The sequence below is a fragment of the Carassius auratus genome, chromosome 21 (genome assembly GCF_003368295.1).
Source record: "Carassius auratus strain Wakin chromosome 21, ASM336829v1, whole genome shotgun sequence".
Taxonomy (NCBI): domain Eukaryota; kingdom Metazoa; phylum Chordata; class Actinopteri; order Cypriniformes; family Cyprinidae; genus Carassius; species Carassius auratus.
This window is the reverse complement of record NC_039263.1, coordinates 3,838,675-3,856,374: the sequence shown is the minus strand read 5'-3', so window position 1 is coordinate 3,856,374 and position 17,700 is coordinate 3,838,675. Positions and strand designations below refer to the sequence as shown.

Genomic DNA, 17,700 nt, shown 5'->3' with positions numbered 1-17,700 from the left:
TATTGTCACGTTGCAAAAGATTAAATCGATTAGTTCTAGTTTGATTAGTCATGCTAAAACTGCAGCACACGGATGCAGTTCACAGTGTTTTAACGATTCAGAATGTCAGTGAAAACTCACCTGGATTAAGATTTTTGTATTTAGTTAATTTATTTTTACATGCCATGTGAGGCAACTGTTTAGACCGAATTAATTAAGGAAAGGAAAGAAAACCCAAGGTGACCGTCATGCAGTGTCACATTCACTGCAATAATGTAACTGGATTTATAAACTTACGTACACAAACGAGACATAACCAAAACATTGTGTTAAGTTACAGCTCTGAGAAGTATCATTTCATTTCTTAAAGATTAGAAAAATACATTTTTACCATATACACCACGACCCTCCATTCAGTACAATGGCAAACAAATACAGATTATTTTTTCTTAGATCAACCCAGCAGGTTTTGAGGTGTTTGTATAGCAGAAGATCAGTACCTTCCATCAATCATATTTATTCCACAAAACCATCTCTACCTTCAAATTCGTTAGCATGTGTTTATAACGTCTCCAGGAGCTGCTCTACTTACTCATCAGGTAATGTGACCTTCAATTAAACTTGACAGTATATTTGCAATAGCCTTTTTTTCGGTAGTTTCAGTGTGATATCTTTTTGTGTCTTGTAGGTCAAAGCAGTTTTTCACTGAGGAGTCACACGTGTGGAGATTTGTGCTCCAGTCACATAGATGAAGAGGTTACTTTATGTGGCTGGATTCAGTACTTGAGGTTTGAGACACAATGCTTATTCTTTCAAAAATATACTTGACCTTCATCACTATATCAGTTACACATATCTGTACTTGGCTGTTTAGGCAAGATCTTTTTGTGATCTTGAGAGACTTCAGTGGATTGGTGCAAATTCTTATCCCACAGGATGAGGTAGCAACACGCTTTTATTGCCTACCTATTCTGTGTCTGATTCTTTCATTCTGGTGCCGACCCACTTATGTTGGTTCACCATTGCTGTTTATTTTTTCGTTGACCCTTTATTTCTATAGTCCAAATCAGAACTGAAGAATGCTTTTCTTGGTCTCACTGTGGAGTCGGTCATCATGGTTAAAGGAAGGGTCAGGCGTAGACCAGAGGGACAGGAGAATAAGGTTGCTATGTCTGTTCATATGCACAATAAAGAGAAAAGTTTGACACTGTATAGTTCACCGTGAAATATGTTTTATTTTTATTAAATATTAGAAAATGCCAACTGGAGAAATCGAGGTCTGTGCTGAGAGCTTGGAAGTGTTGAATACCTCCCGAAAGCTGCCGTTTGAAATGAAAGAATTTGTCAAAGTAAGTAAAAATAATTAGACTAAAAAAAATTGTTGCATGCATTATGACATAGTTCTAGTTTTGCCTACAATAGTTCTAGAGTGAATCTCACAAAGAACATAACAAGGTCATATTTCTGTACAAGTCAAAATGAAAAAAAAAAAAAATACCATTCAAAAGTTTGGTTTCTTTTTAATTATTTTTTTTTTAATCAAAAACAATAATATTGTGAAATATTATTTAATTAAATAAATTTATGCATTTAGCGGACGCTTTTATCCAAAGCGAATTACAGTGCATCCAGGCTATCAATTTTTACCTATCATGTGTTCCCGGGGAATCGAACCCCCAACCTTGCACTTGATAACGCAATGCTCTACCAACTGAGCTACAGGAACAAATTATTAAAATATAAAAAAATAAAAATGACTGTCTTCTATTTTAATATATTTGAAAATGTAATTTGTTCTTCTGATGAAAGCTGTTACTCTTCAGCATCACAAGATCCTTCGGAAATTATTCTAATATGCTAATTTGGTGCTCAAGAATTTTTTTTTTTCAGGATTCTTAGATGAATAGAAGGTTCACAATGGCAGTATTCATTTATTTATTTATTGTAAAAATATGAAACTATTTGTTTTTACTTTTTAGCAATTATCTTGCAGGGACAAGGACAGGACCTTTGATTCAGTGTCATGGAAATTATGTCACAATGAAAAAAAAAAAATCTTAATTGGCTTAAAAACATGAATTTTGACCTTGGAGTGTTTCTTGACGGTGTTTGTGATATGTAATTTGTTGTGCAATAGACGATGAATTTCATTGCAGATGGATGTTTTTTTCATTATTTATATGAGGTTATAAGGTTCACAGAGTAACACTTGTTGTCCAAGTAGGATTCAGAAATATTCCTGATATGTTTAATTTGAATTCTTATGTTCGCCTTGAAGAAATCCGAAGCCCTCCGGATGCAGTATCGGTATCTTGATCTTCGGTCACCCAGGATGCAGTACAATTTAAGACTGAGATCCCAAATGGTGATGAAAATGAGGGAGTATCTTTGCAATTTGCATGGTGAGGATTTACAGTGGTATATTCATGCTTGTACATACATCTCTTCATGAACTACAACAATACATTACTCACAGAACAGTACCTGTCTTTTCCCAAGGATTCGTGGATGTGGAAACACCAACACTGTTTAAGAGAACACCAGGGGTAAATATTTCTTCTGTATAAATCGAGTGTCATTCTTACAATCGAAGTATAGTGCAAATAGGATGCTAATTCAGATACACACTATATTTTGTTTCATAGGAATCTATCCCATGTTGCTCTGCACATTAACTCAGTATGAAAAAATATATAAAATGTGCTTGCGATTCCTATGTACTTCAAATCTTCAGGAATTCAGAAACGTGGCCATGAGTGTTTATTTATTTGTTGACTTTTTTAAACTTCAAATCATTGTACTTGTTCAATTGCACTCATAAAAAAACAAGAACAACAACAAACAAAAATATAATACTTACTGAGCCAAATCCAAAGAATGTAGAGAGTGCAGAATGTAGCTTGGCACACTAAGCATAAAAAAACATTTTGTAATTGTAGAAAGGTTGAATTTATGAGAGCTTATTTTATGCTACACAATGCTTCTATGGTGACTAATGCTTCTGTCTCTTGTTTCCTGCAAGACACCCCTGTAAGGCTTGCCCAAACATCAACACAATACAGATGGTTCAAAATATTGCCAGATCATTACCCGAAAATTTCTGAGCATTCACATCACTCTGGTTTCCTCCCTCTGGCTTTGTTGTTACTAAGAACTTTTACATCTGCTTTCAGCGAATGGACTTTTTAAACTTACAAACTTTTAAAGCTTTGATACATATGTATGAGCGTCCGAATGCTGCTCACTTTATCTCGATAACGCCGCTGTTTCTGGACACTTCAGTTTGCAGAGTAATTTAATCAAGGCTGAGTGAGAATAGTGAATTTATACAATGTTATCAGTAAATGAAAGCTTTTTTTTTTTTTTTTTACATTCATGAACAATGTGTGATTGACACACTTAAAAACAGTTCCATTTTCCACCAATGACATTATTCCTGTACTGTTGTCGCTTAATTTAAACAATATTTTAATTGGAAGTTAGTAAAATCGCTTCCGAATAATATTATAATCGACTTGTCAGTTATAAATAAAAAAAAAGAGTACTTCAGGCTTAATAAATTCATTTTGGTGCATTATTAAAAACTGCCTTCCAAATAGTACAAGTACAGCTGAGGAGAAGTCTATGGCACAACAGTGTGGTCAGCAGGGGGCAGTTGATCATCTGAAATGTTGCAATGTCTGCTAAATGACTTCAATATGAAAACCCAAAGGATTTTTACAATTGTAGGCATTGAATAACCATCTATCTTATGTAGGAGTACTTATCTGTATACAAAACCCATCTTTTTTTAATGGATGGATGGGATGGATAGATAGGTATGAAGTTGTACTGATATATAGACAAATCATTGGAAGTCACTGAGGTGTTTTAAATTTTACTTTAAATTTTATTAATTTTATTTTCGCTTCTCTCTTTTGTATTTCATAATGTGACTTTTATTGATCAGATTGGCTTGAGCTATGCTGGCTGAGTCAGTTCTCTGTGAGAGGCAGGAATGCACAGAGTTTATTCAAGTGTAACTGTGTTTCCCAGGGTGCCAAAGAGTTTGTGGTGCCATCTGGAGACCCTGGGAAGTTCTACTCTCTTCCACAGAGCCCACAGCAGTTCAAACAGCTTCTTATGGTGGCTGGCATAGACCGGTAAAAGTCCCTTTATTATTTTTTTCTTCATATTCACAGATTGTTGTCAGACGCTTGGCACGTTAACTAAACTCTGCCTTCACTGACTGACGGCACCTTGAAAACAAAGCTACACCCTGTTGGCCAACACACTCTCGGAATCAGTATTATTCTTAGATGTTTGCCGCTATGAATCGTGCGGAGCTGCATTTATTCCAAGTTTGCTGCCTGATACGGATTGGAATGCTGCTTTGAATTCTAGACACTTCTTGAAGATTTTTTCTAATTTGGAATTCAAAGCAAAGAATTGTGAGGTGGTATTAGCACATCACACACTGTGTGGGTTACTGCTGACATGTTTAGCTTTGTTTCCAATGTTTGTGTACTAAAGGGTTCTAGAGTCAATATAGTAATAATAATTAACATTAAAGAACTAGTGTGAGATGATGGCAGATATAATATAAATGAACGTGCTATAAATTATCCAAGGTCAGCTGATAAATTTAAAATAAACCAATAATGTAAATATGGTTTCCCCTGTTATGATTCATAATTTTTTTGCAGTGCTGCAATTTTTTAAGTATATATATATATATATATATATATATATATATATATATATATATATATATATATATATATAATGATAAAAATACTCTAATACTCTAAATATACTATAAATAGAAATAGAAATATACTGGTTTGGGGCAGTAAGAATTTGTTTCCATTTGACACTGGAGTAATGGCTTCTGAAAATTCAGACTTTACCATTAATATAATATTTCACAGTATTACATTAAAACAGTATTACAGTTTTAATTTATTATTATTATTATTTTATTTTATGTTTTTATTTTTTTTTATTTTTTTAACTTTTTTTAAAAACCTTCCTGAGCATACACTTTTTCTCAGAATCATTGAAGAATCTTAATGATCCAAAATGTTTGAATGGTAATTAGGGGTGGGCAATAAATCGATAACGATAATTATCGCAATGTAATTTTTCTCGATAAAACGATATTAAGAGTTCAATAAATGTTTGGCCATTTCGCCCAGCCCTAATGGTAGTATATTATTTATTTATTATAAATATTATAGTATTATTCTGAATGCATCTTTAAATACTTGTGTAAGTTGAAGCAATACCAGGTAAACAAATATGTGAGAGAAGATGGGCAACCACCTAGAACACTCTAGTATTGTGTTTACAATGCTGAAGTCTAGTTTCTATTAGGGTTTGAAAAATGATAATGGCCATAATAGTCTTATTTTAATTTCAATGTTGGCAGCACATTTCTTTGTATTAGTAGTTGTGCGCTAAGCTAGGACTGTAGGCTATTTTTATGAGAAGTCTGTCAAAGGAAAATGATATGATATGCATGATTATAAATGTCAGTCAGTATTGGTCCACGGTCACTCACGTGCTGGTTATCTCTGCCAATCTCAGGTACTTTCAGCTCGCTCGCTGCTACAGAGACGAGGGCTCCAAGCCTGACAGACAGCCTGAATTCACACAGGTAATGATGCCTCAGAATGTCTGAAAATATCTGCGAAACTGGAGCTCGATTTTGATTCGGATGAATATTGATGGTTTTAATGATGTGGCTCCCTCTAACTTCCACTCGTGAGAGTGAGAGCTGCTAACAGGCTTTGCAGGATTCTCTCTCAGACTAAAAATCATGAACCCCAAAAGACCATTTCGATTCTGTTCAGACAGGCAACAAAAAATCTTTTCTTTCTTTTTTTTTTTTTTGGTGCATTTGTGTCAAATCCGATTAGTTGTCAATGTTTTGAATTGCAAAAAAACACATGACATATAAAACCTGATCCAAACTGCATTCAAAATTAATTTGAAATCCAATTAGAATCACATTTTATGAAACAAATCATATTCATGTGCATTGCTATTTCTCTCTTTATTGTTGGCACATCTCTTAGGTGGATATTGAAATTTCCTTTGTAGACCAAGCAGGAGTCATGAGTTTGATTGAAGGCTTGGTCCATTACTCCTGGCCAGAGGACAAAGGACAGATTCATGTTCCTTTTCCTTCCATGACTTATGAGGAAGCCATGAGAGACTACGGAGTTGACAAACCAGACACTAGGTTTGGGATGAAGGTGACTGCACGCTCTTTCTTTGTACACATCATCCTAGATTGGACATAAGACATCAATGAGGTTGTTTACATGCTGGCCGTCCTTGGCATCACGCTGTGCTGGCATCCTGTTTCCCCACACATCACAGATTTTCATGCGGTGCTCAACAATTAAAACTGAATCTCTTGGGAAATGTTTTCTTTGCACTTTTGTGTGTCCTGAATGCGTTCAGCTCATAGTTTTACAGAGCCTTTTGCTGAATCTGTGTTGTTTTAGCATTTCGATAAATAAGAGATACATGTTAATAAAGTTTGGGGTCAGCACATTTAAAAATAAATAAATAATTTATATAATAATATTTATAAATGAAATTGATCAGAAGTGAAAGTAAAAGCATTTATAATGTTGCAAAAAAATTTTTATATTATTAAAATAATCCTGAAAAAAGTATTACAGGTTCCGTAAGAATATTAAGCAGCACAGCTGTTTTCAGAATTGCTAATAATAAAAAGTGTTGTTTTATTAGAATGACTTTCAATGGATCATGTGACACTGAAGGCTGGATTGATGGCTGTTGAAATTCAGCTTTGACAGCACAGGAATAAATTACTTTTTTAAATATATGAAAGTTGGAGAGTTGAAAATTCTAATGATTTTTCACAATATTGATGTTTTTTTCTGTGTTAATAAATGCATGCTTGGTGAGCATAAGTCATTTTCTACTCAAAAATCTTTGAAGGGCATTGAATGAATTTGATTTAATTACATTTTCTTTTTTAATTGTTTAAGTTTTGTTATTAATAGGAAAAAAAGAAATATATATATATATAGTAGTGCTAACGATTAATCGCGGATTAATCAAATCAATAAGAGTTTTGTTTCCATAGTATATTTGTATGTACTTTATATATTTATTAAGTATATACAAATACACAAACATAAGTTATATATATTTTTAATATTTACATATATTAACATATTAATATTTTATAAACATACATATTTTTCTTAAATATATACATGCGTGTATTTATGTTAACATCATAAATATGCACAGTACAGACACATATACTATGGAAACAAAAACTTTTATTTTGGAAGCGATCAATCATGATTAATCATTCGACAGTTCTAATATTAACATATATGCCACAAGTCACAACTACATTTATACAAATTGTCTTAATAATAAATTAATATTCCCTTTGTGTCCTGATGTGATAGTTGTTGACTGAGTGGCAAAACTCCACAAATTAATTCTGAAGTGTTTTCTTTTATTCAGCTTGTGGATGTCACCACAGCATTCCAGGGAACGCAAATCGAGTTCATCAAAGATGCACTTCTTAAACCAAGTGGCTGCATTCAGGCCATTTGCATCCCAGAAGGAATGGTAAGGAAAGAATCTGGAGATTCTGATTCTTAAGACCAACACTGCAACTGATTTCCAAACAAATTCAATTTTTTCAAGCAGCTGTCATGATCAGTGTAGCCCGGTTTTCAGTCTAATAATTATTATGGGCTGAATGAATGCATCAATCAATGAGATAATTCACCACATTAGTAAACTCAGTATTAGATTAATTTCATTTGCAGTTCAAAAGAACATAATTAATCACTAATAAATTAGTATTGATGAGATTAAAATTATTTTTATACTCCTTAGAATTCATATTCTTGCCCTTCAAGGAGTCACCAAACCAGAAAAGTGCTCCATTTATCTTGCATTACATTGGAAATCAATGAGAAGCATAATCAATGATGTAATTCTGATGGTCTTTATTATATTTATTCACTTTTATTGAAAGGCAACTGCCTGTGTTTTAACAGTTTCTCCCATTTGTACTGTATTTCTAAGAGTGGTCCGTCTTCTCTCCCTTATACCATCTCTGAAGCAGTTGAAGGTAACTGTGTGTGGCATTTCTTCCACAGAAACACCTGAAGGGCAAAGACTTGGAGTTCCTCAAACAAGCAGCCAAGACACAGTATGGTCAGGTGAGTTTGAGTCTTTCTTACCGTGTTTGCTGATGAAACGCCACCAGCGTTCAGTATGCGCACATCACTGGAAGTCTCCTGAAATATTTATCTGAAAAGTAATCAATAAGTCAGGATGATTTGGTGGTAAATCAGTCAAGTGTAACACACAGCATACTTACCCTGAGGCAAGATCAGCCACACTAGAGGGACACAGCTCCCTATTTGTGTTGTAGGCCGTCCATGGAGTCTTACAAAGGGAATGTTAAATGTGTACATATGGTGTGGTGGTCTCCACACCATATGTAGTAGTACATATCTAATTTATAGCTTGTAATGATTCACATCATTTGAAATAGTCTGATCCATTTTTCATGTTAATTCATGTTAGATGCTTTAGAGTAAAAAAAAAAAAAAACTAAGACTAATTTGCCTCTTGTCTCAGTCTGTTTTTGTTAGTGTTGCTGCAAAGGCAAAAATCTCTATATAACGAGGGAACACTCCCTAAATATTGGGACAGTTCACCAAAAATTAAAGTTGTCATAATTTTTCACCCTCATGTCATTCCAAGCTTGCATACACTGGAAGGAAAAGTGGTCCAATGCTGTTTTAGTCCCCACTGAATATCCTTGTATAGACAAACAATTCAGAATATCTGTTTTTTGTTTTATAGGGTTAGTTCACCAAATTATCAATAATTATGTCATTAATAACTCCACCTTTCATGTCGTTCCAAACCAGTGAGACCTCTGTTTATCTTCGGAACACAGTTTAAGATATTTTAGATTTAGACCGAGAGCTCTCACTCCATTTGAAGCTGTGTGAACGGTATACTGTCCATGTCCAGAAAGGTAAGAAAACACATCATTTTGAAGCATTGAAAATACATTTTAGTCCAAAAATAGCAAAAACTATGACTTTATTCAGCATTGTCTTCTCTTCCGTGTCTGTTGTGAAAAAGTTAAAAACAAAGCAGTTTGTGATATCCGGTTCGCGAACAAATCATTCGATGTAACCGGATCTTTTTGAACCAGTTCACCAAATCGAACTGAATCGTTTTAAACGGTTCGCGCATTAATCCACATTAATCCACAAATGACTTAAAAGCTGTTCACTTTTTTAATGTGGCTGACACTTCCTCTGAGTTCAAACAAACCAATATCCCGGAGTAATTCATTTACTCTAACAGTACACTGACTGAACTGCTGTGAAGAGAGAACTGAAGATGAACACAGAGCCGAGTCAGATTTTTTTTGTAAAAGGGAAATGTTGTGTTAATAATGGTTCTAAATGCTTAAATGGTTCTAAATCTCAAGAGTAATGATGAGGCACACTTCTGGTGGTGCCAATAGCCTTGTGGTTGCACTTTGTGTGACCGAAATTTAAGTTCTGGCTCATGAAGATATTTTTAAATTTCCTACTGTGAATATATCAAAACTTCATTTTTGTTTAGTAATATGCATCAAGAACATAATTTGGACAACTTTAAAGGTGATTTTCTCAATGTTTAGATTTTTTTGCACCCTCAGATTCCAGATTTTAAAAAAGTTATATCTCGGCCAAATACTGTCCTATAATAATAATAATATTTAAAAAAAAGCATCAATGGAAAGCTTATTTATTGTGTATGTGTAAATCTCAGTTTGTAAAAATTGACCCTTATTACTGGTTTTGTGGTCCAGGGTCACATATTGTCTTCTGTCTGTATTTATAAATGGAAAGTGAACTTTGAGCTAGTGTTTTTGGCTTGAACTAAATGGCACCGTCAAAGGTGATTTTCCATTGCTATCTGTTTTAGTCCAGGTCTTGGCTTCGTTTGTGTCTGGGAATCCAGCCCGCAGCGTTCTCGAGACTGATGATTTCTCAAGAGCTTGTGCCCTATGCTGTCAATGGAAATTGAATATAGGCCGGTGAAGGAAATGGATGATCATTGGTCTGTTTGCGCTGTGTGTCGTGCAGGAGGTGAGTGTGGCTCCAGTAAGGGCAGATGGTTCACTGAAATCCCCTCTCAGCCGGCTGCTTTCGGACAGGGCCAAACAACAGCTGCTCCAGATGGCCCAGGCCAATGCAGGAGATCTGATCTTCATCACAGCCGGACCCCGAGAGAACGTGGTGCGTATCTATCTCCATTTTGTTCCGCACCTTCACAGATTCATATAACCATGCTGATTCAAACTCATAAACCCATCATGAGAGCTCAGAGAGCAAATATCTACATACAACTACAGGTGGACCACAAGTAGATGAAGATAATTTGAGTTAGAGTAAATAATTCAGTGCTCAGCATCCCCGTTGTCCTCAAGTACCTTCCCATCAGTTTTATGCCCCTACAGAGATTGATAACTAAGGGTTTTTTGGAAAATATGGCTTCAGAAGAATGCTGACATGATCTAATCTCTTTTAAAAGAAATATTCATCTTTTCCGTGCCTCCGCTCTCGCTCGGGGCTGGTGCAGATGGTGAGCTTGGCACAAAGTGAGATGGCTGTTTAGTCACAAAGCAGAGATGTGGGAGATTGCTAGGGATAACTGGCGAGCTTTGTGAGCTGAGGTTGTGGGATGAATGGTGATGCTGCTAGTGCAGAAAGTGGGAGAAATCAGAACTGGGGGAGCTCTTTCTCCAGAAATATAGTTTTAGAGATTTTGGGATTTCATTTGCATGTTCTTGCTCTCAAATATGTGCATTGTAAAAGCTTCATGTGGGGTTATTTTTTGGCTGTTTTATTGTCATCAAAAATGTAAAACGACTAATCCCAGTTATTCCAAAATGATCTGTAGCTCCTCAGAACATGTCCTTTCTAAGGCAATCCTGAATGACCTGCTTTATTCTGAAAACATTTGTATTATTCTGAAAAATGTGTAACCTTTTACTTATGTTAAAGGAATAGTTCAAACAAAAAAATCAAACTTTCATAATTTCCTCAAGCTGTTCCAAACCTGTATGTCCTTTTTTCTTACGTGGAACAAAATAGAAGATATTTAGAAGAATGTGTTAACAGTTTTTGTACTTACAATGAAAGTCAGCAGCTAAAATAACTAGCAACTAGTTAATAGTGAAAACTGGTCCCTAAACTTAAGTGTTATCCAAAAAAACTTTTATCATTAACTAAAACTGTTAATAATTATTTTCAGTAATTGAAATAAAACTGTAATATAAATATAAATGATACATTAAATACTTAATTTTTTTTTTTGCTCTGGCAACTAACTGAAATAAGTATAAGCTGAAGCACTAAAAAAAATGGAAATTAAAAAATAAGTTTATGCTGTATATAAATCAGTGTTCTGACCAATCGTCATACTTCAGTAAAAGTACAGATACCTTTATGGAAATTGACTCAAGTAAAAGATAAAGTTAAGTAAAAGAGTTAAAACACTTAAGTAAAAGTTTTAAAGTAACTGATATTAAATCAACTTAGGTATATAAAGTACAAGTCAATTTTATACATAATGTCACAGCTGATTGGATCAATGGCAGCCTAACTTGTAGTATATAGATATATGTATAAGATTTATAAGAGTTAAAGGGATTGTTTACAAAAATGACAGGACAGTAGAAAAAATTGAGGCATTATGTTCAAAGATGACCAGTAGATATGCACTGATGTTGATTTTTCATGGCCATTTCTGATTGCCGTTTCTTTTTTTTTTTAAGCGAATCAGCCAATTCTGATACGATTGCCAATTTTTACAAATATTTATTTTGTTTTAAGCAAGAGAATTAAGAAAGAATTACAATATGCATTGAATCAAAAGATCAATTCACAAACTAGATATCGCTGTGACGGATCAGCAATATTACTTAGTTTTTTGCACTTTGCAGTCGCAAATGTAACGAAAAAGTCAGGAGAAATGTATTGGGAGTGAAAGTATAATTTTTCCCTTTGATATATAGTAAAGCAAACGTCACCAAAAATATTTATACTCTAGTAAAGTACAGATACCTAAAATCTCTGCTTAAGTACTTTAACGAAGAATTTGTACATTGTTACTATACATTACTGATAACAATATATTAAAAAATTTCAAAATCACATTTTCAACAGATAGAGTTAAGTTAAAGCCATTGTGGTTTTGCAGGTTTGAGTCCGAATCCATTACCTCTTTCTGTAATGATGATTTCTTGCAATGCTTCACTATTTAGCTACATAATAAAATGCATCATGTTTTAGCGCCCTCTGTTGGGGAAGCTGAGACTGCAGTGTGCGGAGCTGCTTGAGAGCTACGGTGTGCCTGTTCGTGACCCATCTGTCTTTCACTTCTTGTGGGTGGTGGACTTTCCCCTCTTCTTACCCAAAGAGGATAATCCAGAGATGCTTGAGGCTGCTCACCATCCCTTCACTGCTCCAGTCCCAGAGGATGCCCATCTGCTGTACACTCAACCCCGCAAGGTGTGTACCACACTTCTCAGGCAGCACATCACAGACTGTCTTTTTAACCTTACAGGATCATAGCTTTGCATTTTGATGGAAACCCTTAAGAGGATAGGAAATCAAAATAAATCTAAGAAGGCGGGCTCTTACATTCACCAAGGATGCATTTATTTGATAAAAAGGTAAACTGTAATGTTTTGAATTATTATTCCAATTGAAAATTCTATTATACTATATTTTAAAACAAAGTAACGTATTATTGTGGTGGCAAAGATGAATTTTCAGCAGCCGTTACTTCAGACTTCAGTGTCACATGATCGTTTATAAAGTATACTAATGATTTAGAGATGTATGTTTTTTACATAATTGCTCATAATTGATTTATGAGAAAATCATTCTTTGGAGTCATTTTATTATAAGAGTGAAATTGGTTGTTAAATCGGTTTGAATGATTAATAAGCGAGTTGGTCTAAATCAAAACCATTAAAATAAAATCCTTATCCAGTCATCACAGTTGACTGGAAATATAATGTAAATGTCACAAAAAATTCATTGTTTTCATACCTACCAAAACAAACCTACTTCTGTCATCCAATAATTAACGTCAAGGACAAAAGTGACATTTCGGGTTATTATATCATGGTACATCGCAATGTATTGAATGGTGACATAATATATAGTGGGGTTAAAAAAACATAATTTAACTTTTTTTTTTTGGGGGGGGGGGTACCTGGAAATAGCAAAGAAAATAGCATAGCATAATAAATAATATAATTTTTAATACAATTATTTGTAATTTGTTGCATTTTGACTATGTTTTTAAATGTGCTTGTACCATGAGAAAGCACTGAAATATACCAAAATTGCACACACATTCATTGCTCCAAATGGCATATTAAAACATTTAATGTGGAACTTGAGCTTAAGTCAGGTAGGAACACAATGTCATAGGTATTTTTGTCCAAAACCACTATAACTTTCAGGAAATGTAAAACGAAACATTATTATATATTTTTTTAGTTTTTATAATTAAACACTGCATCATCAGAGTTGGTATTGTGGATTTACATATGATCAGACACCTGCATGAGCCATTATAATATTAAGATTTTATGAAAATCAAGTTTTATTCAAGAGTTATGAAGTTTTTGACCAGTAAAATAACAGCAATATTTGTTTTGTCCATCATTAAAATGTTAGTGCATTGCATTACGATTTCATCAACTTACAGGTTATAAAGTTTATTGAAGCTATACGGGCACTCAGTTTTTTTTATCTCATGATATAAAAAAGATGAAGCGCTATATGCACAGTATATAAAAATATTATTAGCTACACCTAGATATTAGCTACACCTAGATGGCAAATGCTAACACTCTTCTCTGCTCTTAAAAACATGAACATTTATAGACATAGTGTTTCTTGAGTAAAGAAAATGCTGTATTTATTCAAACATCAGATCTTTATTTACCCTTGCATTGTGAACTAGCAGAGATCTGTATCCAGACAATTTTTCCACGCCACAACTGACAACCTGTCACGCGGCACAGTGGTTGGGAAACACTGAGATAGTTGGTGATATCCAGAAATAGTCTGTTGCATAGTTTTATCACTACAGTCATGAGTCGAGTATTTCATAGAGGAAATGTATGATCGCGCTCTGAATTCCACACGTATCCCTCCGCCTGTTTATCTGTTCTCTCAGGTGCGTGGCCAGCATTACGACTTGGTTCTGAATGGCTGCGAGGTCGGAGGAGGTTCGATTCGCATCCACAATGCCTCTCAGCAGCTGTACGTCCTGGACACAATTCTCAAGGTAATGGAACGGGAGTGAAAAATTACACAGCTAGCAAAGAGCATGATTTAATGCCACTCTGACAACAAGTTAAAGCACTTGTAATGGACGTGTCCGGATACCTGACTGCACCATTTTCTTATTTGTGACTCTTACTTAACACCCCCGCACCACTGACTACCCGTTCGGTCGCTGTGGAAACCCATTAAGCTATACTTAACTGCCTTTAAAAAGAACAAACGTTTTGGATCTTAAGAGCCAGGGAGAAGAAACACCGCATTAGGGTGTTTTTGCTCAAGTCGAACTTAAGAATTCTTTTTGAAGGTCTATTTTTACTGTTGACACGGAAGCAGTTGTATGGATCTGTATGATTTAGACATGCCGAGACTATGAACAATTCCCTTTCAAGCTGAAAAGGATGTGAGTTACGGTCCACTTTGTCCTTTTTCCTCTGTCTTGCTTGTGTTACAGGAGGACACATCACTCCTTTCCCATTTATTGGAGGCTCTGGACTCCGGGGCCCCTCCGCATGGTGGAATCGCATTGGGTGAGTGAGCATTCAACACATGCTACCTTGGACTTTCGCAAGGTTGTTGGGGTACCGCTGTGACGAAAGGCCTTGTTGATTACGTTCTCCTGTTGGTTAAAGTGGAACGGTCATGCTCAAAAACTCAAATTGCCTTCCCAGCCAAGAATTTTGTGGCAGCTTTGTTTCAGTTTAAGACTGTAAACTGAAGCATGAAGTGTCTTTGAGTTTATTTGTGTATATGGCAGCACTATTTGCATGCATACTGTGATGCACAAATTTTGCCATGTTCTTGTTTATATGATAAAATCTAAAGAGTAAAAAAAAAAGAAGTCAACTAAATGTAATTATCAGAGATAATTTAAAGAAGTAATTTAAAATGCAATAACTAAAAACTAAAGCCAGGTGTTTTAAATGCTATAAGTAAATTTAGGCATCACAACAGTATGAAAAACGTGAGATTTTCTAAAGATGACATTTACAGTGATATTAAATTATTGTTTTTAAAGGTTAAGATTAATAGCATTTGATGATGAATAGGGTCATTCGTATCTAAAAAAAAATACTAGAAATGAGCTTGCATGATTAAATGTGTTGGATGAATATTTATAACAAATATTTTAATATAAATACCCTACAGTTTTAAATGAATGAATCTAAAGCAGTTAACACGTTAATACAGCAAGTATGCATTAAATTGATCTAAAGTGACAAAGACATTGATAATGTAACAAAAGACTTCTGATTTAAAAAGATGAACTTTCTATTCAGAAAAGAATTATGAAAATGATCACAGTTTGCACAAAAATATTTTGCGGCTGTGTTTAATAATAATAAGAAATGAGCAACAAATCAACATCGTATAATGATTTCTGAAGGATCTCAGACTTGTATTTGTAATAAACTGTAATAAGATTACAGTTAATAAATCATTACACATAATAAATATGGAAACGATATATTGTGCATTCCTAATAAATATAAAATAGCTGTTTTTCTTCTGAACAGGGCTGGATCGACTGCTGTCCATCATCGTAGGAGCTCCCAGTATCAGAGACGTCATAGCTTTTCCAAAATCCTTCAGAGGTCACGACCTCATGAGTCGGGCTCCAGACTTCGTCTCTGAAGAAGACCTGAAGCCGTACCATATTTCTGTAGTATGGCCGAACACAGATATAGAGGGTCACCAGCACAACTCAGTGTAAACTCAAAAATGTTTGTTAATATGCGTATGATGTTACGTTTGCCCGAGGATGCAACATGATTCGCAATTTCCATCGGCACCATGCGGTCGCCATCTGTGTCCATGCCTTGTGATGGACTTCAGAGCAGAAGCAGCAGGATCACTTCCTGTCCTGGGAGAATTGAGCACTATCTTCTGAGCGAAGGTGACACGTGTGTCCCCCTCATCACAAAACACTTTCTTCTGCTGCTTCAACAGATCAGTCATGTACTTTCTCAACATATGCATGATCTGTAATTAGTGTTTTCAACTGTAACATTTTAATGACATTCGTTTCAGTGAAAAACTGGATTGTGAATATTCCAACAGGGGGCAGAGTTGTTCCGTTGCAAACGTTAACATTGCCCCCCACCACCCCACCACCCCCATGCCCTGCTGTGAAATCAGCATGCACCATATCCTACATTTTTCTCCACCACCAGACATACCAAATAAAGCTACATTTCAGTTTTTCTCAGCGATGCCTTATCTGCAAAAGCAGATGCTCGTTTTTCATGCCCAGGTACAGCTTCTCATTACAGCCAGTGTTGTTTTAAAGCAGACCTGTGAGTTGGCCGCCAAGCTGGGAACATCGTTTTGTGTAAGACATGCCGTTTTTGCTGTTCTTCCAATGACTTTTCCTTAAGTATCCACTTATTGCCTATTTACATGACTATGTTTACTTGGAAGTACCTGCCTGCATTCTGTTGATGTTTCCATTTGTGCACTAGTAACCTTGGCTGTGATATAGAGCTCTTTATTAATAGTATATACATGCAATCCACAAATCCATTGTAAAAGTCTGGGCTTCTATCATGAAGTCTTCTTAAAAAGGGATGGTTCACCCAAACCTAAAAAATTCTGTTCCAGACCAGCTTGATTTTCTTTCTTATTTGGAACACAAAAGAAGATATTTTCAAAAACATCTCCATGCCTTTTTTTATGTCCATAGTGTTTTTCACTCTTCAAAATAATCTTCTTTTGTGTTCTCCAGAACAAAAAAAAAAAAAAAATGAAATTTATACAGTCAGTGATGCACCAAAAATACTCACCTGGAGAAGCACAAAAATTTTTTTTTTCTCAGTTTCACAGGGCTGCAATCATTGGCAGTTAAATGTGTGCTTCTCCAACTATGTCAGCGTCTATTTCATGCAAACTGTGCATTAGCTACAACAGTTAAATACTTAAATACAACAGTGTGAACTCACCGTGCCTAAATACGATGCTAGGGACAAAAATTTGTTCGGCTTAAATAACATTTTGCAAATAATATGTGATTGTAATATAAAAATACTAATACAGCTGTAGCATTTTTGGGGGGTTCAGTTAACTGACAGCATATTTCTATATTCAACACACTGCAGCTACTCAAGTTTTATTTTGCAGTCTGAAATAAAATGATAAACAAATATGTGTGAATGGTGCATTTTAGTCTAAATGTCATTTATGTTTAAATAACTTCTGACCGGTACAAATCGATGCAAGCGTGTTATTTCTGATCTCTTAATGGAGATGCTACCTGCATGATTGGCAAGAAGAAAACTGTAGTTCTCAAAGAATATAATCTTATGCATCATTACTCCACTCAGCATGCAGGGCAGTCTGCTAGGTATGAGGT

General features: G+C 35.0%; 1 protein-coding gene across 2 annotated transcripts; it reads left to right on the top strand.

Moving 5' to 3' along the window:
- The first annotated feature begins 19 nt into the window (after positions 1-19).
- On the top strand, positions 20-17,095 carry LOC113038247 (aspartate--tRNA ligase, mitochondrial-like). Of its 2 annotated transcripts, none has more exons than XM_026195534.1 (17): positions 20-578; positions 668-767; positions 854-920; positions 1,040-1,141; positions 1,233-1,328; positions 2,258-2,381; positions 2,479-2,525; positions 4,015-4,121; positions 5,548-5,617; positions 6,039-6,218; positions 7,480-7,587; positions 8,127-8,189; positions 10,128-10,280; positions 12,339-12,557; positions 14,245-14,355; positions 14,806-14,881; positions 15,869-17,095. In XM_026195534.1, exons 1-17 carry the CDS (start codon positions 401-403, stop codon positions 16,063-16,065), a joined length of 1,998 nt encoding a protein of 665 aa, XP_026051319.1. In that variant the 5' UTR covers positions 20-400; the 3' UTR covers positions 16,066-17,095. The 2 variants fall into 2 exon arrangements, with proteins under 2 accessions (XP_026051319.1, XP_026051320.1); XM_026195535.1 differs by having other exon boundaries at positions 26-218.
- Positions 17,096-17,700: the final 605 nt, after the last annotated feature.